The sequence below is a fragment of the Bos indicus genome, chromosome 4, assembly GCF_029378745.1.
Source record: "Bos indicus isolate NIAB-ARS_2022 breed Sahiwal x Tharparkar chromosome 4, NIAB-ARS_B.indTharparkar_mat_pri_1.0, whole genome shotgun sequence".
Classification (NCBI taxonomy): domain Eukaryota; kingdom Metazoa; phylum Chordata; class Mammalia; order Artiodactyla; family Bovidae; genus Bos; species Bos indicus.
The window spans coordinates 79,596,652-79,623,423 of record NC_091763.1 but is presented as its reverse complement, the minus strand read 5'-3'; the positions used below and the strand labels follow the sequence as shown (position 1 = coordinate 79,623,423).

Sequence of the window (26,772 nt, the reverse complement as noted above, 5' to 3'; positions counted from 1 at the left end):
AAAAAAACTAGAAGTATAAAACAGAAAGAAAAGATTAACCTGAGACTTGAATACAGATCTGGCTTGGAATACTAGTTCTAATTAATGTTATTTAACCATGTCTCAGATTCATCTTTAAAAGCAGGATCATCAATGTCTAGTGTTCTGGTTGGTTGAAACAATGAGGTGGGAACTGCAAGTAACATGAAGCATGAAGTCATGTTTATTTGTATTGGCGTTCACGGAAGTTAGTTTCTCCATATAATCTCTAAGATGGGCACCAATACCAATGAAAAAAACAGTGAAAGAAAAGGATCAGTTTGGGACTGTACTTGTGTGATTCTGAATGGGTCCGGTTGGTACCAGTCTGTTTCTTTCCTGTGTGTGTAGTTCTTGAGACCTGGTAGTCCCATGCAACTCCAGAAAGAAAAGGAGGAAGAAAAAAGAGAAGGAAGAAGAAGGAGGGATGGAAGGAAGGAGGAAAGTTCGAGGGAGAGAAAGAGGAAATGTCTATTTCATGTTACTTACAAGAATTTTGCCATTGAGAAATGGGAAATTAACAAAATGTATCTAATTTAAATATTTCTGGTCCAAGTACCTGCCTTGGTGGCTCAGATGGTAAAGAATCCACCTGCAATGCGGGAAACCTGGGTTCGATCCCTGGGTTGGGAAGATCCCTTGGAGAAGAGAACAGTTACCCACTTCACTATTCTGGCCTGGAAAATTCCACAGACAGAGGAGCCTGGCAGGCGGCAGTTCAAGGGGTTGCAAAGAGTCGGATATGACTAACCCACTTTCACTTTCACTTCACAAGTACCTGCAATCCATTACAAATCTCTGCCTGCCACAGCAATATATATTCTTTTTCTATTTGAGCTCTCTGAGTTCAGCTTTTGTTCTGTCTCTCCCATGTGATCTATTTTCCTCATACTCTTCCAGATAATTATGGTAAAAACAAAATTATCACCCAGCAAAAGACATGGCAATATGTGTGCAAGGTTGATCTTGGGAAATCAATAAGACAAAAAAATAAAAATAAAAATAATAAATCCCAAACAGGTCTTTTTATTTAACATAAGGCCAAAGAAGCTATCAGGCGTTGCTGAATACTGTCCACTAACTGTACAAAATATTGACTGCATGCCTCGCAAACACCAAAATATCCGCTGGAATGCCATAGAAATAAATAACTTCTGCTATAAACACATGAAAACATATCAAACTGTTATCTCTTTAAACATATCGTAAATAAAAAAATTACCAGTACTTCTACACAATAAATATTAAGAAATCATTGACATAGTTGAAATGCACTCATATAAATTAACAACTTTAATTACATTAGCCAAACAGACATTGGTTAAAGAACTGCATGTAATATGCCAAAAAAAAAGAATCAAAATAAAACAAACAAACAAACAAACAACACCAACCACAGAACATAAAAGGTTTTAAAACAAAACAGGCTTCAGATTATCTTGGCTTTCATAATTATATTTTTCTTTTAAAGAAAAATATCAACCCATTGTCAATGCACTGTTTCTCAAAGCATTTAAATAGAGGGTAAAGCCCATTGGAAATTAATACAGAAGAAATGATTCACTTTATGCATAAAAAATAAATAATAATATAGCTGAGACATGTGGTTTGCTTCTGCTCTTGAAGATGTGAACAGCTTCTAAGCATTCATTTTCTCTGACCCATACAACAGCTTCTCAGTGATAAAGGGTTTAATTTAAACATACACAGTGTCCACCCCCAAGACTTCTGCCCACATCTACAAGTTCCATTTATTGTGTAGGTTTTCAGGGTGACTAAGTTTTTCTCTATATTGAAAAGAGAAGTTGCCAAAAGGCCCACAGGAAATCATTTTTTCAAGTGAACATGATAATTTGAGTCTAAGCTTAATAGCACTAAGGCATTTGCCTTTTCTGATTTTAGAGTCACCTTGACGTTCAATCTCTCAAGGGTGACAAAAAAATTCACTTGTTCTATCTAAGAGGAGAAGGTAGATACTCTCCTTAAAATCAGAGTGTGGAATCAATCTTAAATAAGTATGGAATTGATTGGTCTTCAGAGACAAGAAAATCCCAACTCAGTGTTCTGGAATTCACCTTACTTTTTGCGGGAAAAAAAAAAAGGAAAAGAAAAAGTCAATCAAATCTACAACATATTTAGCATTCTTAAAAATTATTTGGGAACACATGCTTTTCAGATCTTTGAAGAGTGGATGTGGGTAGACTTTTAAGAGCCTAGAGATGAGCCCTGCAGAAAGAGCACAAATCAGATGAAGCTAAACTTGCTTTAGGAAAACAGATAGGGAAGACATAGTCCGGTGGAATTTAAAAGTTTTTCTTTTGACCTCACACTGCTCCATGAACAGCATGGTTGTTTACAAAGTTGCATAACTTCCAAGATTATCAAAGATAGTTGTAATTTATCATTCTATTTCAAGGCCATATACATTTAATAAAATATTTTAAAGTTTGGAGATGTGTAATTTAATAAATGAAAATTTCCCATTAAAGTATTGTCATATGTAATTTCATTTAGCTCTGCTATTAATTACTGTGGCCACTTATCAAACTCCATTGTACCCTCAACACATCCAGGATTTAAAGGCTTCAGTAGATGGCATACATATTTGAGATGAATGGGAGCCACAGAGAAAGATCAGCTGTTTTTTCAACCTCTTTTCGCTTTGTCTATTGCCTGGGCCATCTCTGCTATTACACAGTGAACTAGGACTTGGTTTCCCATACTATTTTCATAGGTTCCTCTATTCATTCCAATGCTAAATAAGGAGTTCAAAAGGCCCTCAAAGTTTTTCAAGAAAATTTCATGACACTCAGCTGCCCAATTTCCTAGTCAATGGTTAAGGGTGAGGAAGTATCAATGTTGCATGTACTCCATCTCATACTTAATTAGAATCCATTCTTATGCACTCGTGTGGGGTTTCCTGCATAGGATGAACCTCTAGACTGTAGCTTGTACAGCCAGGTAACAACATTAAATCGGCTTACATACAGCCTAGTAGGTAGCAGACTGATTTGGTCTATTTCTCAAGAAGAGCTAAACCACCTTGGGAATGATTGCTCACTGATACTTTATTTTCCTACTATTAATTTTTTTTAAAAATCTACAAATTGGCATAGGGCTGAAAGCTTCAATATTTTACAGAACTCTAACAAACATAATTTCCCCCATGAGACCTTTTTTCCCCCCAACTTTCACAAATTTCAACAAGTCAGTATAAGTAAGGCTCTGTATTTTAAAAAGCACATAAATGAATTACATATGACCTAGGCAAGCTAAATATCATAGAATAAATCAGTAACAATTTCGCTTTAAGCATGTACTTTGATATTTATAAAACAAAGTGGGTTTTTTTTCTTTTCGTATCTGAATCAATGCATGCCAATTATACATCAAGAATTCGGGCTGTAAATTAAAATATCAGGGATTTTTACTACTGCCCTCGTTCCTGTTTCCCATTCTTTTTCTTACTCCCATGCTCTGAAACACCTTCCCCCAAATTATTTATCATTTAACTAGTGACAGCAACATTATTGAGTCCAGCTGCGCAGGTAATATTTCTCACAACCAGACCTTAATCATAAAAAAACAAATTAAAAAATGCACCCACCTCTTTTATCCTGGCCTACAGGTTAATTTTTTTTTTTTCTGAAAAAGCTTCTGATTTAAGATTGATTCCAACAGATAATACATATGTTATCCAAATAATCAGCCTAGATTGAACACGAGTTTCCAGTTTTGTTTTCCCTGCAGGGAGTAAGAAACTTGTAGGATGGGGTTGGAGGACAAGAAAGAGGAGGGAATTGGATCCCTTACATTAAAAGAGGGTCTTGCTGAATATTCACTGGAATTCCCAGGCTTTTCCCATCCCAATCTTTGAAATGTGCCCACCTAGTTCAGAGTAAAAGCAAAAACGATAGCCTATCCTTCTTAAAAATACTGTGTTTTGCACACAAACATTCATTGCCTTAAGAACATTAAAAAATGACAGCCTGAAGTGCTTAAAATGTGTATGGACACGATGCGCCACATGTATACATACACACAGACATGCATGTGCCCGAGCACTGTATATACACATACGAGCACGGAGCGTTCCATGAATCTGATTGAACTTGATATCCAACAGTGTACAACTACTGTACATCCAGTATGAAATGTCCTGTTTCATGGATGTAAAAGGAGTCAAAAAAAAAAAAAACCAACAACCAAACTTTTCAGGTCTCTCAAGCCTGAACACAATCCACCTTACTCAACCTTGAATCCCAACCCCTGACTCATTGATGGTGAATGATACCAACCACAGACAGACTGTTTAAAGGCTCACACAAATGTCTTTGGTGTATGTGTCTATTTTTTAAGGTACAAAATAATAATAATAATTATAATTATAATAATAAAAATAGCTATTTTGTGTGCTGTAGCAGTTCTTTTATAGCTCACATTAAGTGCAGCTCTGAACCCCACCCCACCCCCACCCAAAGAAAATACTTGTTAAATAAGGATTAGACAGGTCGAACACCATTGTAGTGCAAATAGTAAACGATAAAAAAAAAACAACATTTACAAAATATAGAAATGTTTGGATCCAACAGATGGACAAACATATTCCTTTCAAGTATCTCTCCTTGAAGAAAATAAAAATTAATCAGGTTACTTCCAATACAAAAAAGTCTCTCTTTTTGTTCTCTCTCAGGTAAACAGTTTCAAACCTATTAGGTTGCATAGTTCTAAGATCATAAGCACCTTAACGAAATGTAACTTGGTATTCTTTTTTCCTTGATCTTTCATGCTTCCCATTCTTGTTCTCATTTTTTTTTTCATGTTGGTTATTGTTTTGTTGCGGAAGTGGTGCAGAAAAAGAAGGTGTGACCACCTGCACACTAGTGTTCTTTTACCAGAATATGTGTATGTGTGTGTGTGCTGTGGAAATGCCTTTGTGTGTGTTCGATGTGTGTCTCTGCGTGCATGAGGTCTGTGTGTGTGTTCACGTGTACGTGGTGGGGTGTGTGGTCTGTACGTGTGTTCATCTGTGTGTAGTGGGGGGGTGTGTGTGCTGGGTATGTATGTGTCTGCGAGGGGTGTGTGCGTCTTTGTGTGTGTGCATGGGCTGATATACACAGAGAGAGGGTCACACAGACATACCTTACGACCTGGGTTACTGGGTGGGAAAGTGCCTATAAATGGCCCTTTCAAACTCATGGCTTTCTAGATGCTATTTGGGTTGTGCCAGCCCACATTACTGCAGACCAGACAGGTTGACTTCGAGGCTCATACGGAAAGGGAACTGAAAAGGAGAGGACGATATTCCCGTTTGAGCAACTGCTGTCACCCCTTGGATGCTGGAGGAAGAAGCGAAAGGTACCCCACTCTCCCTCTCCCCCGCAATTCCCATCTCCTTCACTGTTTCATCTCTGAGCCCTGGCTAAGGAATTTCTCCACATCTTCCTTCATCTGTTTCAGGTTTTGCTTTCAGTTTTTTTTTTTTCTTTTTTTTTTTTCCTGGTTGTTTCAGTCAGAAACCTTAAACATGTCTTCGTGTCACCACTGTCTTCTCTGGACCGTCTCGCTCCCATCCCCCCCAGGCTGGGCGCTCTATGAGCAACCACACTCCTCCACGATCATGTTCTGGATGTCCTTCTTGATGATGTTCTGCCCATCGTCATAGTACAACATGGACATGGGTCTCAGCTTGGTGGGCACACAGCACGACTTGAGGTTGGCGAAGGGGCTGTGGCCCCGCATGCGGTAGTGGTTGATGACCGTCGAGTGAAAGGAGAGGGATGAGCCCGATGTGCCTGCTATGTGGCTGGGGCACTCACCCTCACAGTAGTTGGCGTGGTAGCCGGAGGGAGCAATGATCCAGTCATTCCAGCCAATGTCCTTGAAACTAACAAAGAACTGTTTCTTACAGCAGATGTTGACCTTGCCGTCACACTCCAGGCCCCGCCGCCGGCGCCGGTGAGGATGGTCTTCAGACTGGCGGGCCTGCAGCATGAGGAAAGGTCTGTGCGACTGCTCCTTCTCCTCGTCCCCTCCCGCCCCTCCTTCTCCATCCCTCTTCTTCCCTTCCCCCTCCTCTTCTTTCTTCTTCTTCTTGCCCAGGAGCACCAGGCTTGCGCCGGTCTCCTGACACTGCTCACAGGCAATCCGTATGTCCAGGGAGCTCTTGCCCTGGTCCAGCAAGCGCTGGATGCAGCTGGAGACAGGGAAGATGTGCCAGGTGCTCTTCCGAGCATCCACCACCTTCTCCGATATCAACATTTCACTCTTTTCCCCCTTCAAGCCCACTTCCTCAGCCTCCTCCCCTGCATCCAAGCTGCCCTGCAGGTGCTTCTGCTGTTGAAAGAGACGGATGGTGACTTTGCTCCGGGTCCTGTTGGCCTTGGGAACTTTCAGGAAGAGCCAGATTTCTGCACGTTCCACCACGGACAGGTCACTGCCTTCTTTGGAAATCTCAAAGTGCAGCGTCTTCCTGGCTGTGCCTAAAGATGAAACACAGCATAAAAGAGAGCAGGGATATGTTAGTGTCAAGTTCAAGGCCACCTCCTAATTTCTGGCAAGCATGGCAGCCTCTGTTACAAATCATCTCTAACCAGGCTCTGCGAATGAAGGCCTATGTATCTTAAGGACAGTTTGGACATCTCTAAATGGCTGAAGAAAAATAAGATGCTGTGACATGTGAAAATTATATGAAATTTAAGTTGCAGTACCCATGAATTTTTGATCCCAGCTAGGCTCATTTCTTTACAGGTTGTCTGTGGCTGCTTTGCACTAGAACTTGGATTTGAGTAGCCGCGACAGAGTCCATTTGGCCCACAAAGCTTAAGAGACTTACTCTCTGGCCCTTTTCAGAAAAAACTTCATCAACTCTTACTCTAGAAAGAAGAGACTAGATCTGAGTGTGTCTGGGAGCCTGGGTCTGCTGACTAACTGCTTAACCTGAGTCTTACCTTTTATAAAATGGGAATAACATAGTGACATTTGGCCCATTATCTCACAGGTTTGGAAGGACCCAACAGGATAAGATAGATGAAGACATAGTATAAGCTCTAGCAAGCTGTGGAAACACTATTATCCCTGAAACAAATATGCAAACACCCCTGCTATGTAAGACTGCCCGTAGAGTCTGGTGGCTAAGATGATAAAAGAATCCACCTGCAATGCAGGGGACCAATGCAGGGGACCCAGGTTAGGAAGATTCACTGAAGGAGGTCTTGGCAACCCACTTCAGTATTCTTGCTTGGAGAATCCCCATGGACAGAGAAGCCTGGTGGGCTACAGTCCCTGGGGTCACAAATAGTCGAACACGACTGAGCAGCTAAGCACGCACAGCACTTCCTGGCATGTACCCATGGGGCTTGCCTCCTCCATGGCCACAACCTGCTTCACGCCCCACCATTCCTTTCCTGGGTCACTGCAACAGCCATTTCTTTTATGTGCAAGCTGTCAGGCCAGCATGGAGTCAGGCCCCTCTCCCATCATTTCTCCATTAAGCTGATAAAGGAAAGGTGGATTCATTCCCATCACTTGTTTCGTCCAGTCCTGCTCTGAGTTCCTACTGTCCTCAATATAACACAGAAACTGTATGGAACTCTGGGGTCTACCTGAGCTTCTCCCACCTTCCAGCTCAGTTCTCTCCCACTACCCCATTTTTGTGGTCCAGCTTCACAGAATGAACATCTCATACCAGCTCTCATCTCCAGGCACTGACAGTTGCTGTTCTTTCTACCTAAAAGACCCCTGCTCCCCAAACACCATCCATAGTGACTGCCCTTAATAAAGCTTTGACTTTTAGATGGGATGACCCATCTTCCCCTAGAAGTGACCCCTCTTCCCTCCACCTCCACCCCCACTCTCCTGCCAGTCCAGCTGAGGACACCCCAGGTCTGAGGTCCTGTCTATCTCATTCACTGTCACAGCCCAGGAATTAGCAGGAAGTAGTCAATTACTTGCTTCTTTATTAACAAATGGAGGCACCCTTAGCACTGAACTAGAAGAGATCCACCTCCTACCCCTGTATCCCTCAGTTTTGCCTCCTTTCCTTTAGAATGCAGTTTGTAGATTTAGTCACTTAGCTGTGTTCAACTCTCGTGATCCCATGGACTATAGCCCACCAGGCTCCTCTGTCCATAGAATTTGCCAGGCAAAAATACTGGAGTGGATTGCTATTTCCTTCTCCAGGGCATCTTCCCAACCCAGGGATCAAACCTATGTCTCCTGCATTGCAGGCAGATTCTTGACTGCTGAGCCACCAGGGAAGCCCTTGAATGCTGCTTAGAGAGTCCAAAAATAGCAACAGCTCTTAATAAGAGAGGAGACCCCTACATTGGCAGAGCAGTTGAACGCAGGGACCACTCAGTTCTTGCCTAATTCTAAAATGAGAAAAAGTCATTCATTTCCTTCTTTTACTACAAGCACCTATATTCCTGCAACAACACTTACTGTAAGAACTGGGTGTCCAGAGTAGAATTCTTTGATTGATTAAAGTGAGGTCCCTCACTTCCCCTGCTACCACTTGGTGGTATCTGAAACAAGTTCTCTTTTTCTCAACTGCCGCCCCTGTGTACCTGGTTCCGACTGTTCGAGTACATGCATCCGGAGGAGCACAAATCTGAGAACCATCTGAAAGTTCCTCTTAGAACTTGCAACTCCCTAGGGGGTCTCCCTGCCTGGATTTCTATAGCTAACGGAAATCCAGCCATACTTATCACTCTCAGCCCTGAGATGTTTACGGGACCATAAATTTTAGGCATGGTTTCAAGTTCTCTGCAGCAGAAAGGCTATTCCGTGTAGGGAGAGCTGTAGATTCTGTTCTTAATTTAACAGTGTGATAGTGCTAGTGGTAAATTCACTGAGGCCGGGGCCCCAGCAGGGCTGCATGTGTATAGGAAGGGTTCTCTGGTATCCCTGTATAAACTTGAAAGGACATTGGCTCTGATGGTGGTGGTGCTGGTGAGCAGCATTCCTTTGCCTCCAACCTCGCATCTCTGGCAGGAGTTGAAATGAATCATGAAGTTAGGTTTATGATTAGATCACCAGAGCGGGGAACAATTAGAGGAGAAAACTGTCATTTTTAAGGAAGCATGAGGACTTTTTTTTTTTTTTTTTCAAAACGGGAATCCAGTACTCCCCTTTGCTAAAAATTGGTGGGGTTTGGGGGGTGGTGGTTGTTACTGTTTATCTTTTAAGAAAACAAAAGAGAAGAGACCACAAAGCAGAGCTTCATCACTTAACTCTAAAATGATCATCAGCTGTAGATTCTGAGTTGTAGGGTCCTCCAGAGATGAGAGGAAAAGGCAGCTGGAAACTGCCCTAGGCTCCGTGAACAGGCGTGGAGGAGCCTGTGGTCCCCTCCAGTGTGGGCACAGCCACCCTGCCCAGCAGAGAATGTTAACAAGCTCCCTGCTGGTCTCCCTTCTGCCTCCACACAGGCCAACTTCTGAAACCCTGAACCACACAGGGTGCCACTCTAAAGACAGAGATAGAGTAGCTGCTAAGTTAGAGGAGCCAGAGGGCACAAGGTTCTGATTTGCTTTTCTAGGAAAGAGTGTGAAACGGGAGAGTCTGACTGGCCCCAGGCTGGGAGGGCGCTCTGGGTTTCAGGTAACTCATTTCCGCAGGCTCTGCTCTGCTACAATCCTTCCTCAACCAGCGGGGCAGGAGCTGAGGGTGAAGGTAGATGGTCCTGGGTAAACAGAGGGTCCAGCTGGCAGTGCGGACCCACCCACGTTGGACTTTCCTTGAATAAAATCCAGAGAAGTCTACAGATGCTGGGAAGAGGTGGTGAGACGCTAACTGGCTGACTTGTACCACTGACAGCACATGCAAATTGCCTCCACAGGGTCAAGGAGCCGAGGCCCCTTGCTCCCAGGGACAGCCTACAGGGCAGCCCCTCATTTCTCAAGAGGTGGTTTCTGATGCACAATATAGCCCCACCCCTTCTCCACAGGCAGCTGTACTTGGAAGCAAATGATTTAGTGTTCCTGAGAGAGGATTGTACAAAGAGAGTACTCATTAGAGGGGACTCAATCTGTCAGGTGCTGTTATATTAGGATCAGAGAGTCATCATAAAATGACTTTCATCCTGGTCCTGGCTGATAATTAACTGCATGGCATCGCCTGCGTACTGGGAAGAGGCGCAGTGCTGAAATATGCATCAGTTTAATGATCTGAGCAGAAAGACTTGGTTCCCTGTATTTGCCTCCATTGCCTGCGTGCTGGATCTCTCCCCCAGATTTCTGACATTTGGATTTTCCCCTACTAATTGACATGCCTGTCGCCTCCTTCTCCTGGTGTCCATTTCTGGAACTGCTATTTGTATATTGCATGATATTTTATCAGGGAAAAAAAAATAAAACTGAGATTCAATTTCACGAAAATGCCGTTGCCATAATGCTCAGGAGAACAGGGGGAAGAGAGAGATTCAAGGCTTCCTAATGTCTACCTTATATGCAGGTACATTTTCAAAGTTCTATTATATTCTGACTTATTAAGCAGTGCATTTATTTTTTCTTTTACATCTAGCTTTCCTTGCAGAAGTGGTGGGGGCACAGAATGAGAGAGCTAGGTGCTGGATGGAATTCATATTTACCAGGGCTGTAGGTTTCAGAAAGATATTACAACCCTCAAATTTCTTAGGCATGAAAAATATAAGTAGTCACTTGATTACATTTGCTTTATCTGTGTTTTATCTGAGACAGATGGCTATACTGCAATGATGCTTTCAGGATGCTCCAATCCTCAAATCTCCACGCACAGCAATTCGAAAAATGGAAGGAGTTTGCCTAAGGCTGCGGTGTTTAGGATCAATTACTAGTCAGTTTCAGGCTTGACTTAAATATCTCCTGCTATAAAATCTTGGAATGGAAATCTTCCCATAGTGCTTTGTGGTACAGCATTCGTTTATACAGGTGTGTACCGGGTTCCTACACTATTTCCCACCTAACTAGATATAGCTGCTGGCTTTGCTAACCTTTCATTACCTACTCTATGATAATATTCTTTTCATCCTCTGTGCTATTTTTTCCCTCCCGAGGCTTGTGAGCAACGCTTGTATCACAGCCTGCTCTGCCTGAGTAATTCACTAAGAAGTCCCACGCAAACCCATGTGGGTGATAATATTTCATCACTTAAACCTCTCTTGAGTTTGGTGGACACATACCAAGGGGAGAAAAAAAAAAAGTGTCTAAAAACGGATAGGAGAGATGATTACTGCACCTTGTAGGGAACACCTCAGAAATGTTTCTGAGTGGGAGGCATTGAATGGAGGAATGAGTTTGGAAACCTGCAAGTGAAAATACCTGAAAGCACATTTTCCTTTGCTTTGATGCTTTCAGAATTTTTCAAATGTGTTCATAACTCACTGAGGGATATAGGCAGGCATGCCAAGGGTTAAGCAGCCAAGTTCCGGGTTGTTCCCCCTCCCCCACACTAGGATACAAAATGCTGCTCCTACCCTACCCAACCCCACCAGCATTTCAGGATCATGGGTCCATGAGCAATTCCGATGAAATAAATGATACTAACATGCAGTGTTTCATTTTTGATATGTTTTGTTCTCCTCACCAGGGTCCTACTTAAAGTATGCTGCCCTTCTCCATGTGGGTAATAATTAAGTCTCTAATGTTAATGTAAAGAGCCTTGTTGTTTATGGAGGAGTTAAACTCACCACATGGGGGTGGGGGGGCTCGCTGTAAAACACAGCTGTTACTTTCATTTTCCATTCTTCATCAGCGTTTCCCTGTGCCTAGACATGGTACAGTCACTGATGGGAGAATACAGCATGTGTGTTCCCTGAAGCACTAATTTTGCATCTGGACTGTTCCCAAGGATTTCTGCTAAAAGCAGCAAGTGAGGCCTTGAAGGTTATGCCTCCTTTAACCTGCAGGAGAGGGTCTTGCCAAAGCAGAACTTTGGTTATAAATTATCTTGTTTTTTTTAAAGACTTACTATCTTTGCTTAGGATCTGCTATTGAATTGTAAATGCTCGGCCACATTCCTGCATCTTTCATTTAAATGGCAATTTTAAAAAAGGTTAAATATTTAGAGAGGAAGGGATTTTAGATGCCGAAAAGGAGAAAAAATTTCTGAAGGTTTAACCCTCGGACTTTCAGAGACTTCTTCCAAAGTTCCTGAGAACTTTTACACTTTGGGTTTTGGAGCTAGGAACCAGTCGGGTATAAAGCATTCTGAACTACAGCTAAGACATCGTGCCTGAGTACATTTTAGCAGAAGAGGGGCCAAGAGAAACACGTATTTTTTACGCAAAATGCCTGGGAAGGTATGATTCTGGGTTTTCCAAATATGAAAACTGAATTTCTACCCTGATCCTCCCCCACACGCACTCCAATACACCTCCTCCTCTGGCCCAAACCACTAATCCATCTCTTTTCACATCTTTTCTCCACCATTTCTCTCTACACTCTCCGTGCAGAAACAAACGCATCCTCCAAAGCCTTATGTGCTGTTCCCACAAGGCATTAAATAAATAGACTTTCTCCTCCCTGTCTGAAGTCACTTGTCCTTTGTCGCTGGTAAAAACTGCTGATAAAACAGGCCAACTAGGCAACCACATCATGGGAGACGGAAGAAGTGTTTTGTCAAAGCCCAGGCGGCTGTATTAGGGAGAGATGTGTGAGCAAATCAGGATTGCTGATGATTCACGGTCACACTTCTCCCCGCTCTGCTGTGTTTGCTTCTGAAATTTATCATTCCTCTGTCTTCCATAGAGCTGTGGAATGTCCATATGTATCACTAGAATTCCTATTTCTTTACCTTCTGTCTCATGTAATATGTTACAGGTAGTCATGTTCCTCTCAACCCATAAAATCTTAACTTTTCCTGCAGGATGGAAGGAAGGAGGGTGGGGCGGGGAGGGCGGATTGTTAATCAGCAAGATTAGGGCGATGCAGGCTGGGGCTTCCAGTAGGTGAAATTGTTTCCCTGGAAGATTAACTGGTAAGGAGCAAAAGTCTTTGGAACGCGCCCTCTTGTGGCCGATTATTTTCATTATTCAGAGAAGAGAGTGTATAACCTCTGTGAGGGTGAATTCCCAGCAAGTTCAGAAGATGGGCATGGGGTAGTGGGAGTCATTTCCACCTTGAGATGGCTTTCCTGGGGTGGAGGAAAACAGTCATCCTAGCAAGCCACCTCAGACATCTGTCTGGGAACATTTGTGTATGTACATTTTAACTCAAATCTTCTGTTAACTAGAATGTTCCAAGGAAGGAAATGTATGTGTTGCTTTCAACAACACCTGGCTGTGTGCATATTTTCTATTTCTTGGTGCTTGATTTGTCTTTCTTTCCCTATACTTTCTTCAGTAAGTGCTATCAATTGCTGACCTCATCACCAGAATCAGCATGAGACTCAAATATACCATTATCCTCCTTTGACTGACTAGCTTTTGTCACAAATCATAAAAAGAGAAAATAGAGAGAGAAGTCAAGAAGACCACTAATTTGGCTTCAATGATAATTATGGTGATAGTTGGCTTGACTCTACCCATCTCTTCCTCCTGTTCCTTAAGGTGTTAAACAACAAAGGATTCTGTTGCCAGCCTTGCAAAAAATGCAGTCACCTTGGTAAGCAATCTGGGGTTACAGATATAAAAACAAAATCATTGTTGTTTGTGAGAATACATTTCAGAGAAGCTGAGGGCAATGCTGTACTGCTTAGTCAACAGCAACTCATATCAGCTTTACCAAGGTGGGTGCTTTCCACCTGAATACAAGGGGCAGACTCAGTTCAAAAAGTTCCTGGCACCTGAGTTTTGTGAGTCCATGTCTTGGCCTTATTCAACCGTCATAATGAGTAGAGGGAACAATAAACATGATTCCTCAAGTGAGGAATCATGAGGCTGAAGAATGCGTGTATGGGTGAGCATTTGTGACATGCATGCAGGTGACACTGAGTTCTATGCTGTACAGAATGGTATCTAAAGAAAACAAAACTGAATGTCCTTTGCTATTCTTAAAAATCTTGATGTTTGATGTCATTTGAGAATTACTAAGGTTGAATTATTCCAAAAGCAACAAGACATTTTTATATATTCACGACAATTGTTCTGATGATAAATCTCTCTTCTGGGTTAGCAAAGGAGCAGCAAAATACTCATAGAGTACTTACTCTACTTGGAGAGTAGATTGTCCCTATAGCAATCATTTTTGTGAAATCATACTAAATCGCCTTAAAGTTGATGCGTGAGACTTCTCAAATGAGAAAAATGAGCAAGGGTCAAAAACCTTTTCTAAGAAGCCAGCAACTTGCCCCAAGTCAAGCTGTAAACTCAACCCGGAGGAGTTTTCCATCATAGACCTTAAACTGTAGTCAACACGTAAGTTAAATGAATCCACCTTTTCAAAAAGTAGCTCAATTTCTTTCAAACCAAACAGGTACCAGAAAAGGTTTTTTGAAAAATGACAAGATTTCAAATAATTGACAAAAAGATTGGCACTGAGATGAAGGCCATAAGTAAGAAAGAAGGCAAAAACTCAAATTCTTTCCCTGCAAAATCTCTTAATGCCAAAGGAGTGATTTGCTTTACAAGTTGGAGAAGTCAGGAAGCGGGTGCACTGCGAGCATCAGGTGTACAGTTAAAAGTGGCCAAAGGCATAGGCCTGCTTAGTCATATGATGTGGGTAAAGCCAATTGAGGAAGAGCTGCAATTAAGGCCATTCTGTGTGGCAATTAGTATATAAAAACATATACAGGGTCCCTATTGTGGCAGAAGGAGCAGCGCCTAGACCACTGGAATCCATTTCCCCGCTCAGGACCTCAGAAAATGTTAAGAAAAATTGGGTAGCAGCTCAGAAAGACTCCAACCTGCCTCTTTCCCTCAGTAAGCTTCACAAGATAAAGTCAAAAGTCCTTTGGGACTGCATCGAAAAAGAGCTTTAAGGGAAGAAAGTCAGACCTTTTTGAAAGGAAAGACGCTTCTGGTGAGAGCTAAATGGCCTGCGGGACACCAGAGCTTTTCCTAGGAGGGGGAGCCGGCAAGTCAGCAGGCTATCTGCTCCACTCCCACCCCCCACCCCAGAATGTCTGGGTGACATCCCCCAGAAGGATGCCCTGGTCTCACGTGGTTTTCTTGAAAATATAACATCTGAGTCAACAGGTTTTCAGGATTGGAAATTCTGAGTGTTGCCTTAATTGTTTATACTGCTGCGGCAAACTTTTAAACAGCAATGCTGGGAGTCCCGGCACATACTTTACTGGCCATATGCTCTACCAAACAAAACAATGGCATTCCTTTCAAATGGATTTGGCAAGAGATGCAATTCTTTAGCCTGGCATTACCATGAAAGTAACATGAAATTAACACATCTGTGTGTGCCCAGGCACAGCACACAGGGGCTTGTAGACAAGCAAAAGGATCTGGGTCACATAACTGTAAAAATAACCTGACCCCTGGTCTCCAGCAGGCCCTTTTGACAGGTATTGTTTTCTTCAGCAACAGGTTAGCGTGGTCCTGAGCCAACGATTAGAATCTATTTATTAAAGTTCTTCCTCTTAAGGATTGAGTGGGAGTTCAGTGTAGTATCTGAGAGCACTTTGTCAAGGTTGCATTCCTTGGCAGAGAGCTCTTAGTAACTTTACAGAGAACAAAACTCTTTTTTTTTTTTTTAGTTCAGAGAGCAAAAGTCAGTGTTCCAAAAGTGACTGATGGTTCAATGTCATCTGTTCCCTAGCCCACCCCATCCCCCCAAAGTCGTTCTTCACTGCCTAGATTGTGATGCTTGTGTCTTTAAAGACAGAGTTTCTAAAGGTAAAAATGACTGTCACTAATATGCCCTGCTTCTCGATGTGGCCCCTGATTGGACTTTTAAAGAAAAGGGGATGTTTTTAAGACAATGACTTCATCTGGGCCATGCCATCCCGGTCCTGCGCTTGCCGCCATCCCCCCACCCACCCCACCCACCCACAGTAAAAACTTCAGATGGGGTCCGGAAGCCTCCGGGCTTCCCTCCAGCACCAGAAAATGCCCCGACTTTCCTCCGGCTCCTCTGATCTAGTTCCCCGGGCAGGCAGGGCGAGGGAGCCTCTCTCAGACTGCCTTCCTGCTCCACATTGGGCCGAGAGCTTCCTCCGGGACGACCGGCTGAGTTGAGCAAGTGTAAGCTAGCCATCTCCTGCCCAGGACCCCAGCGCCCCAGCTCTGGGAGGTCTCTACCCCGCTCCCCACCCCCCTACCCCCACCGCGGTCCATCCGCTACCGTCCCCTAATAACTCATGACCTTCCCAGGCAGGGTGCAGCTGGAGGGCAAGAAGTTCCGTCGCCGCCGAGGGCTGTCAGAGCAGTGTGCCCCCCACCCCCATCCCCGGGCAGGCACCCACCTGATTCCGCGAACGTGATGATCTCCGAGGTCTGCTCCATAAGTTCATTCATTTCTGCCCTCCGTCCGATGTCGTCCTCTATCTCCACGTACCCGTTCTCCCCCACTTTTCCCACATGAAGCTTTCTGATCGCGTTCAGAAGCGCCGCCTTGGGTACCGGCTGGGTGACATCGGGTCTCTTCTTCAAGTGCAGCATGTTTAAAATGTGCTTCTTAACGGCCTCCACCATCTCCGGCTGAGAGTTGGGTACATCCTTTGGGAGGGTGGCCAACGCACAGGACGGGCAGTCTGGGGCCGCGCTGTGCCCCTCGGATCCCGGGGTGGGGGAACTCCTCACTATAATCCAGCAACTCGCCAACAAAAATCCTCTCAGCCAGAGCAAGGGCATCCTGGCAGCAAAAGTTGTTGTGTTGCCCTTTTAAAAGGCTCTGCTTTTTCTCCCCCCTCACGCACAGGGTTTGGTTTTTTTTTTTTTTTTTTTCCTTTTTGTTTTTTTTTTTTTTTTTCTTTCTTTCTTTCTTTCTTTTTTTTTTTTCCTTTCTCCTCTTCAGTCAATTCTCTGGAACAAGAACAAAAAGTTTTCTGTGAAGTTTTGTTTGCAGGTTCCCTCTCTGAATGCAGTCAGTGCTGTAGGTTTGTGGCTGTCAGGGAGGAGAGTTCTGACTGTCTCCGAGTAAGAGAGAGGGAGGGAGGGAGGGAAGAAGGAAGGGAGGGAGAGACAGGGTGGGGGGGGGAGACAGAGACAGAGAGAGGACGGGAGGGAAAGAGAGACAGGGAGACAGAAGAGAGAGGGAGAGAAGGGGGAGAGGGAGGGAGGGAGGGAGAGAGGGAGAGAGAAAGAGAGAGAGGGGGAGAGAGAGAGGGAGACGGAGAGACGGAGCGATTGGCCCTAAGTGAGTGAGTGAATGGGAGAGGGAGGGAGTTTGTCTGTGAGTAAAGGCTGTGATTAGGAAGGGGAGGGACAGCTCTTTCTGACAGGCTGCCTGCCTTCTGCTCCCTTACACACACACCTCTCTTCAAATATCACCATTCTCTGGAGTTCTACTTTCCCTTCTGAAGGAAATTCTCCTGACTCGGTTCTACTACTTCTTCTTCATTTCCCCCCGACCCTGTTTCTTTCTCTGCCCAGTCCCCTTGCTTCACCTTCTTCCTCTTTTAGAGGGACAAGCAAAGCCCCAAGCAACGCCCTGTCTCCATCAACAGGGAGGACCAGACTGAAACAGCCTGCCCCAGTGCCCCTCCACCCTGCCTGGCCACTGCCTGGAAGGTGGGGCTCAGGGTGCCCAGAGGTGGGCAGGCAGGTGGTGAAGGTCAAGAAGAGGGGCCACTGTGGCACTGGGGCCAGCTGACTGTTCCGGCTGAAGGGAATCCTGCAGACTGTCCTTTCCCCCATTCATTCATATCTCAATGTTCAGGGCCATCAACACTGGCAGGCGATCAGAGGGGAGTGCAAACAGAACTTTTGTTTGGGGTCATATAATACACTCTACTTTTTCCAACTGCAAAAGGCAGCGGGGCATTGAAAGATCCACAGGCAGGCAGCGGGTTACACGCTTGTGTCATGTGAAGTGAGGCTCTGTGCCCTGTCTTTAGTGGCCACCCCTCCTGCCCAGCACACACACTCACAGATGACAGCTCACCACCACTAGCTCTGACTTCACAGGTAAAATGCAGAATTCCGCTGGCTTTTCCCACATTATTTTATACAAACAGTGAGCTCCTATGACTTGAATAACTGGTCCTAGCGGGGGGAAGAATCTCTAAAATATACTGGTAAATAATTTTCTCTGTCATGGGGTAGTTTGTTCAGCCTGCCCCTTACCCGCATCCTGGACCAGTCAACAGACTGGCTTCTTTTTCTCTCAAAGGAACAGCACAGATGAAATCATCATGGATTTCAGTGTTCACAGAAAAAGAAAAATGTGAATTTTTAAACAATGCCTCTCTGAGTTTTTTTTTTATTCTCCTCCCCCCGCCCCCCTCCTTTTTTTCATTTTTCTGTCTTATTGCTTTTATCTTGCAGAAGTATCTTTAAGAGGTCCATCTGTTAAAGCTTTCCTTCCCTCTCAGTTTCTTTCCCACACATAAGCAAGCCCTCTCAGTTTCTGTAGATACAGTCAGCTTATATCTGACACCTAGTGTGTTCAGAGCATTATAGTCAAGCAATGCACTTTGGTTGGGAAAAGTTAATAAATAACATTACTAGAAGCATAAGAACTGAGAGCGAGGGGAAGAGGGTGAGACCAGTGTGATACTAAGTTAAAATTACAGTTTGCACAGGTAACAAAGCTTTTCTGAATTGGATACCCCATCCCCCTTTTCTAAAGCATCTGCCTGTGAGACTTTCTCTGTGACCAGCCACCTTTAGAATTTTTACCTCTAGGAACATCAGTTACCCTGGTATTACTGTTCAGATTTTGTCAACATTCCTTGAAGAGTCTAATTTTCTTCTAGTGGGGGATGGTGAAAGAGAATGGGGAAAGGGTGGCATTTGTGTTAATAATTGCTTAATAAAACATCTTTGAAACTGAAGGTTTATAACATAATCTACCTATTTGGCGTCCCATATGCAGTACCCAAAGCATTTTGCAGTCCAATTAAGTTTTACAAGAGAGGTTGAAATAGAACTCAAAGTTTAATGACTCCAAACAACTTGAGAGTCCCAATACCTGCATTTAGATAAATGTAACTCATCATCAGGACCCTCTCTGTATGTGAGTTTGTGTGTATTCCCTGAATTTACTATTTGTGAATGTAACTTAAAAATTAGCTTTCTCTTTGACACAAGTCCTTGCCTAGAGATGCTGAATTGGGTTGTAGAAACACATAATCTATCTGCATGCTCTACTGTTAAAAACACTATTCACTTGCTTAAACACATAAAAAGGTACAGATCACAATCTGCATGGATGTGCCAAGAAGTTGTAAAAGTCCTGCTCACCATCCTGCCTAGGAATGTGGAAAGAGCTCAGAAGTTAAGTTAAAAAGCATTACCTTTCCGGTCCTCTCTTTCACCAGCAGACTCTTGTCTCATGTGGTAAGAGCTGTCCGGGTTCCTCTTCATGGTATTGGCACTGAGGAGTTTTATACTGTACTACTTATTTGTACAGTCACACATGGGTACCAGTCAAGCAGAGGAGGGCTGGGGCTTTGTTTGGGATTGGTTAGAATCAGCATGACATCAGCAGATGACTGGTTTTTCCAGTGTGAGACATATTTCATAACTCATTATCTAATGGAAAGCCTTTCTTGGCTTCAGTAACACTACTGGGCGATCAGTGAGCCAGTGAAATGTCTGACTGACTGGACTCCCCTTTGGAACAATCCTGGAATCCAAAAACTCTGTCTCACTGAGGGTCCAACTTTCAACTTTTCTTTGACCAATCGAGCACACACTTCTTCTTATATTCAGGCTCAGTTTTATATCTTCACATAAGCATCTGTTACTTCATGAAGTTGCCTCTATTTACAAAGTATTTTATTGTTTCTTACAGGGAAGAAAGTTCACAGTGCTCTTCCTAGAGATTCTGATTTTACTTTTTTAAATAAGATATTCCAGGGAGGAAAAAAATAAGAAAATAGGTGTACCTGTATGGGATGATCGCCTCTCCCCTGATTTACAGCATTATTTAACATCTTGAAAAACTTAATTTTTTAAAATAAGATGTTTTATTGAGAAAAAGCCAAGGGAAATATGTATCCCTATGGGATGATGTTCTTCCCTCTCTTGACTTACACTATTATTTTACATCTTGAAATTGAATACCTGCTTTATAAATCATTTATCACTGAGAACTTTGGAGATAGTCACTCTCTGCTAGTGAACTTTATAAGTATGCTTCCCAAGCCTTTAGAATCCCAATCTAACTAGAAGAAAAAGAAAAGAAAAAAAATCTCCTACATGATTCTTCTTTATCAGAACTTCAAGTCCTATGATTTCTAAATTGTTACAAATACAACGTGAGATTAATGAAAAAAAGTGAACATTTCTTGAAACTGGAGTTAAGTTGGTCAGGGTGTTTTGGGGGAGGGAGGAGGCAGAGTTAGCTAGTCAGGGATAACATAGGAGGAAGGAATTCTCAGACAAGAATGCTGGGGAAGGGTTGTTAGAAGAAGCATAGCTAAAGCCTAAGTCGGGTATTCATGACAAGTTGAATAAAACGTGCAAAATTGGGAGCTAATGAAAGCCATATGACCAGATATGTTGTTTTGTATGCAGGATTTAACATGCATAAAATAAACTTTTCACTGTGCCCACAAGCAAAATATAGAGACTCTGGTCTCCTGATGTGCAGTTTAAGCAGGTTCCTTTAGGACACCAGAAGTTTGTCTCAAGGGGTCTGTCTTGGCTAAACACAGAGCACGTGTAGGTGCTGAACTGTATATTGGGGTGGGGCAGAGTAGTCTGAGAATTGCATATTCAGAAATGAAGTAGGAAATAAAATGTTAGGTTGTACAGAAACAGAAGGAATCTGAGAAGGAAAGATAGAAACAGGATCAGTGTTGGTTAACTCCAAAGCTGCCCATCAGGTTTGAACTGGATGGATCCAACCTCTCTATAAGAAAGGAACTTCCCGATCCTTTTTGGATGAGACCTGGGGGGTGGTGGTGGGGCATCTAAATTCACCCCTCCTCCCCACATGAACCCTGGTGTCCTGGAAATAGCACCATGTTTATGAGTTTCGGGGCACAAATCAACCTGGATGAGACCCCAGTTTTAATGCTTACCAACCAGATAACCTCAGCCCTCAGTGTACTCATCTATAAAGTGGGATCCACCTACTCCACTGCAGGATCAAGCACGTGCTCAGAAAATATTGGGTGATAAAGATTTCCTGGTGCCTCTCTCTGAACATATGTGTCACAAGAATATGCAGCACCCCGACCACAGAAGCCACCCTCTCTCTCGGGTGATTCAGATCGCGTTGGCCACGGATGCCACCAAGGTGCCCACCTGCCTAGGTCAGCCCACCAGCTGTGATATCATTCTCCACCTGAATCCCCAACCTCAGAGCTGAGCCACGCGGGAAATGCCTCCTCACTCAGTGGAAATGAAGTGGAGGTGGTAGAGGAAGCAGGCAGGTTAAAATAACTTCTGTCGACTCTTGTGGATGGGGGAATGATCTTTTCCCTGCCGGACTCCAGGGCTCCGGGGAGTGGAGGAGCTGGTCCGCTCAGCTCCTGATCAGCATCTCCAGTTCCTTCCTCGACTTGGTTTCTCTTTCACTTCCTGCCCCCTCCCCCCGCGCCCCAGTTCCCCCACCCCGGCCCTGCGGTCCCGCTGCTCGGCCTGCTACTGTACCTTGAGCAACACCTGCTGGCAGCTCCCGGGGATCACGCCGGATCGCGGCCGCTGCTCGAGCTCGGCTCGCGGGGCTGGAGTCTGGGCCAAGCCTTGCGCAGCGGCCGCCTCTATTTTTACCCGGAGCACCAGCAAGGGCAACTTCTTTTAAGAGCAGCTCTTGATTTTTCCCCCCTTTTGGCAGCTAGAGAATTCAGAGAGGGAGGGGGGAGGGAAATCACTGATCAGTAAGTGCAGCTGGGAATCTCTGAACCCAGTTATCAGTGCCAAGACTGAAAGCCACGGCCAATGTCAGGGACCAGGAAGGGGACTTGCGGGCTGGCTCCCAGGCGGACAGAGACGCGCGGGGAGCGCTCCCGCCCGGCCAGCTCTGTCCCCTTTCGGATCGCAGAGCCCGGTCCTCCCCGCCACTGCGCTAGCACGGTGGCCGGCTGCCACCGCGCTTTTCACCTAGTGCAGGAGGCCTGATTTACTGACTCCTTCACAAAGCTCCTCGTCTCTTCGCTGGAGCCTTTTGCAGGGCTCTGTTCTCGCCTGGAGGAGCGGCCCCTGGAGAACCCGGTGGAGCAGCTTGCTTCGAGGAGCCGGGAGGGAAACTGTGGTACCTTATTTTACTGTAATTGCAAAAGGCGCGATGTGCCAGAGATCTATATTTAGAAGTTGTATGTTTCTACTTTTATGTAAATGGAGCAATTAGGGCCTGTCTTGCTGCTGCTAAACTCCAGGGCTTGTGCCTTGCTGGGAAAGCTGGTGTTTTCAATCACAATTAGTGAGCTGGTCAAAAAACCAAGTTCGTTTAAGGATAAGAGCTCAACGGTGCGAGCGAGGGAGAGACCAGAGTCCCTGTGCCATCCTGGGACCGCGGTGACACACACCTTGGGGCACGGCTAACCTATAGTGGAGTTTACCCGTGGCAGCAGCTGTCCCCGTGCAAAATTGGCATAGATCAAGGAGCGAGAATGTTCATTTTCCTTCTCAAGCAAACCGTCTGTCCTTCGGCTTCCATCCATGCTATTAATTGGTCTCTTTGCTCACTACTCCTGGAACAAGGAGACAGGCCTAGAAAAGGGGACTGTTTTTTTTTTTTTCATGGCTCTGTTGTTTTAGCTGCTGCTCACGCTTTGGCTCTCCTGTTATTCTGTTAAAAAAAAAAAAAAAAATACCCACTAGGAGGCGTGAACGCCCCAAGCAGGTGACTGGGACCTTGTCATCTGATTCAGTCGAAATGGCACGAGGCTGGGGGTTCACAGCACTAACTAGGCTGCTGACGATTCAGGGTGTTTTAGTTCCTTCCTATGAAAAATCTGTTCCCCCAAAAGCATGATTTCTGGTTCATCCCCCCGTCTGGGAAACCGAACAGAAAACGTGACTAGAGGGAGAAATCAATAAGATTCGAGGTGTTCTCAGCAGCTTGACGTGTTATTCTGGGCTCCAGGCAGGAAAACCTTGCCTCCGTGGGGAGTGGTGACTCCCTCGAGAGGCAGAGCCTCTCCGGATCCAGAAAACGTGGGCGGGATCCAGAGTGGTATTTGCTGCCGGGAGATTTCCGGAGTCTCATCGAATGGTTTGGGTTGAATAGGGAACTGGCAATCCCTGCCTGTTTCCTGGACAGCCAGAGCTTGCCCATCTCCTGGGCGCTGGGTTAGGAAGAGAGATTTGGGACAAGGAAGAATGAGCATTTCACATTCTAAACTGAACTAGGAAGCTGTTTGCTTGTCAAATCAATGAATAAATACAACTCAATAGAGAGGAAGAGTGAAACATGAAAATTCCTCCAAGGGATGGATTAGGAGTTGGGGATAAATAGATGCAAACTCTTGTTCTACAGAATGAATAAACAACAACTTCCTACCATATAGGGAACTATATTCAATATCCTGTGATAAACCATAATGGAAAAGAATATGAAAAAGAAGGCATATGTGTGTATAAATGATTCATTGTGCTGTACAGTAGAAATTAACACATTGCCCATCAACTATACTTCAATCAAATAAATTTATAATAAAAAGTCCTCCAAAATTCACTAGAATACAACAGGATCAGAAATAGTTAAACTAAAACTCTTATTCCTAAGCATCCTGTTTCTTTCGAACCACCAGAATATCCCACAAGGCCTTGTGCTATGTGCAACTACTCTATTTTAAGAGTAGTTGGAAGTGCCTTACCTGGACCAAGGGAACCCAGATGCTGGAATTAACATGATTAAGGAAAAAACAGAAAGAAAAACCTCAGTAAATAAACTGTTATCACTCCATCTACAGCAGTGGCTCTCAACTGTGATGATTTTGATCCCCAGGAGACATATGGCCATGTCTGAAGACATTTTTGCTTGGTGTAACTGGGAAGGAAGGTGCTACTGGCCTCTAGTGGGTAGAAGCCAGGGATGCCACTAAACATTCTAATGATGCACCTAACAGCCGTCTCAGCAGAGAAATCATCCAACCCCAAATGGTAACTCCTCTGCAGTGGAGAAACCCTGACTTTGAGTTATTGTTCCAAAGTTTCACCTAATTTCCTTCCCATACATGCTCCAAAGGGCCTCGGCATCTATGCAAGAAAGGAATCATTCAAGTAATTCTGCCTCCTTGTCTGTCTTGGGCTTCCTGATTACCGGAAACCTGCACAGCAGAGCAGATATTGACACAGCAAGGGTACTTCTCAAGCATCCCCACCAACTTTCCAGGGAGGCCTCCAAGTATTTGCTTCTGGCTTTGTGTTCTAACCAAAAGCAGAATCTTGGTGACCGGCAGCAAAGCGAGATGAATTGGCCCCCACCCAAGCTGTTAGGAGGCAACAGGTAATGGAAAACAAAAAGTGAATGAGGAATGAGTTATTCATTTGAGCAAGTCAGTATCTGAGAAATCCACTCACTAGAAAATTCCCTGAAGTGAAATTTGCAAAAGTGAGATTACCATGCCTTGCTCCCAGAGCAAGCAAATATGATGTGGCTGATTTTGTTTGTTTAATACCTTGGGGGAATGACACACAGTCAATATCCACAGAGAGAAAACAGTGCTTTGCTAAATCCTAATGCATGTTCCAAGCAACGTTATATTCGCCAAACTTCCTTTGTAAAGGAAGTGGGATGAATGTTCAAGGAAGGCCATGCCCCTTCAGGTGCTGCTGTCCTGTGAGGACTGGGGGAAATATTGTGAAGGAGCCCATATCACAGAAAATAATCAGCATCATCAACAAAGGCTAGTGAAACCCACAAAAGGGAATTTGGCTGGATCCATCTAGCTGACATGTGAAATGCTGATCTCTGCACAATAAGGCCAGCTCTCCAGGCTTATCACTTAGTTCCTAAGTGACCTGGGTTATCCAGAGAGGAGAGGGTCAGTCAGAGAATGTTCTGAGATGAACATAGCAAGAGGGGAACGTCTTATACACTCAGACGCCATCTCATCAACGCCAACACCTGAATCTAGTCTATGCAATAGATGGTTATTTTAGAACCAAAGACTTCCATCCACTTCCAAATGATTCAGAAAAGCCTGGATTTCTTCCCAAGAAGTAATCAGTTAGTCCTGGTGAAAAACTCAATCTAGAGAGAGAAATACACAGTTATAACCTCTAGAGAAAAAATTGATATTGAAAAAGAAATAAAAGCAACACTAACACTAAAAGGCCTTACTAACCAACATAATATTTCAAAAGTGTTTATCAAAAGTCAGTTCTAATCCAATCAGGGAACATCTGGTTGCTCTTCCTATTGCCCCAGAAGATGATGAACAATGCTTGCAAAGGAATGAATAACAAATAGTCGTAATTGTGGTTCTCACCTGGATCCCCTTGGGTTGAAAGTTCCATGTTGCTGCCTGAAGGACTCAGAAGCTTAGCCTACAGATGCCATTAGACTCATAAAAGAAGGAATCTTGATCCTAATCCAATGTTGCCCATCCACAACCTGCTCCCAAGTTGTAGCTTTGGAGGAAAGACACAGAAAAGAATGGGGAAAGTCCTGTGTGTATTTTTTTTTTAATCAGTGAATCGCTGCCTCCCTCCTGTGCTGATAGAGAGTCCAAAGGTTCTACCCCTCTCTTGGAGCACCCCCAAGGCCCATCCAGGCCTGCATGACAGGAGTGCCCTTGTTCTGGGCACAGTGTACTTTCACAGACACTGACACTGTGGCTTGGTTAGTAAATATTTACAGGTGCCCCACCCTAATTTTAGGAAGGTCAAGTTTGCAATGGTGCCTTGGCAGGCAGGACTTCTGTTAGTCTTTATCAACTTGGGAAAGCACACTATAATTAAACACAATATTTGGAGAGTTTCACTGAAATCTCTGGAGTCTACAACTAGCCTTAGACTTTCAAAAATTAACTTACAGCCCCTGTCCCCCTTTTCTGGATACTCACCAAGTTCCTCTTTAAAGATAGGATCAAATGATGGAGGAAGAAAGAGACAATGTATTAGAAGGAAAAAAAAACTTCAGAACACTTCTTTTCCAACAAGCCAAGGGTGAATTTGTGATCACTTAATAAATGGGGACATGAAGCCAATCCTGTCCTTTTGCCTCATTTAAGTATGAAATGAGAGTAATTAAAACTGTGATCCCTGAAGAAAAAAGTTCACCCAATAAGTTCCCCAAATTTCAAGGAGCTTTTGTTTTACTAGATGCTGTTAGTTTCATGTTAGTCACAGGGAAAAAAAAATGCCCACATGCACACGCACGACTAAATGTAGTCAGTTTGCTCAGCTGGTGCTGAAGTCACTACTGCCCACTAGGAGTGAGTTACTGTAATAATCCCCTTTTATTAATCATAGGCTGGAGGAAGCAGAAAGTGGGTGACATCATTAGGCAAAGGGCCGGCTAACTCATGCTCCAATTTACTCAGCTTTATTATAACATCTCTCAAGAGTCATATGAAAGCGATTACCAATTCACACTTTCCCCCTCTGAGCCACCATCCCTAACCTTCAAATTCAAACTCCCAGAGAAAAGCTTAGCTCTCAGGTGGAGGCATATAGGAGCCAAACCTCACCAAGGTTCCTTGTCCCAAAGAGGAAGGTCCTACTCAAAACAGCTTTTCCTGGTCTTAAGATGAAGATGGAGTTGGTCTCTAGAACCATCACATCCCAGTTAACTCTTGGTTTACTCTGGCCTCTGACTG

The 26,772-nt window shown here is 44.1% G+C and overlaps 1 protein-coding gene across 3 annotated transcripts; it reads right to left on the bottom strand.

Annotated features, from left to right (window-relative positions):
* Nucleotides 1–1,017: 1,017 nt before the first annotated feature.
* Nucleotides 1,018–25,615, bottom strand: INHBA (inhibin subunit beta A). Of its 3 annotated transcripts, XM_019958976.2 has the most exons (4): nucleotides 25,441–25,615; nucleotides 21,656–21,839; nucleotides 16,354–16,912; nucleotides 1,018–6,500 (listed from the first exon to the last, which is right to left on the bottom strand). In XM_019958976.2, exons 3-4 carry the CDS (start codon nucleotides 16,739–16,741, stop codon nucleotides 5,611–5,613), a joined length of 1,278 nt encoding a protein of 425 aa, XP_019814535.2. In that variant the 5' UTR covers nucleotides 16,742–16,912; nucleotides 21,656–21,839; nucleotides 25,441–25,615; the 3' UTR covers nucleotides 1,018–5,610. The 3 variants fall into 3 exon arrangements, with proteins under 3 accessions (XP_019814535.2, XP_070644153.1, XP_070644154.1); XM_070788052.1 differs by lacking the exon at nucleotides 21,656–21,839; XM_070788053.1 differs by lacking the exons at nucleotides 21,656–21,839; nucleotides 25,441–25,615 and adding an exon at nucleotides 19,348–21,572.
* Nucleotides 25,616–26,772: the final 1,157 nt, after the last annotated feature.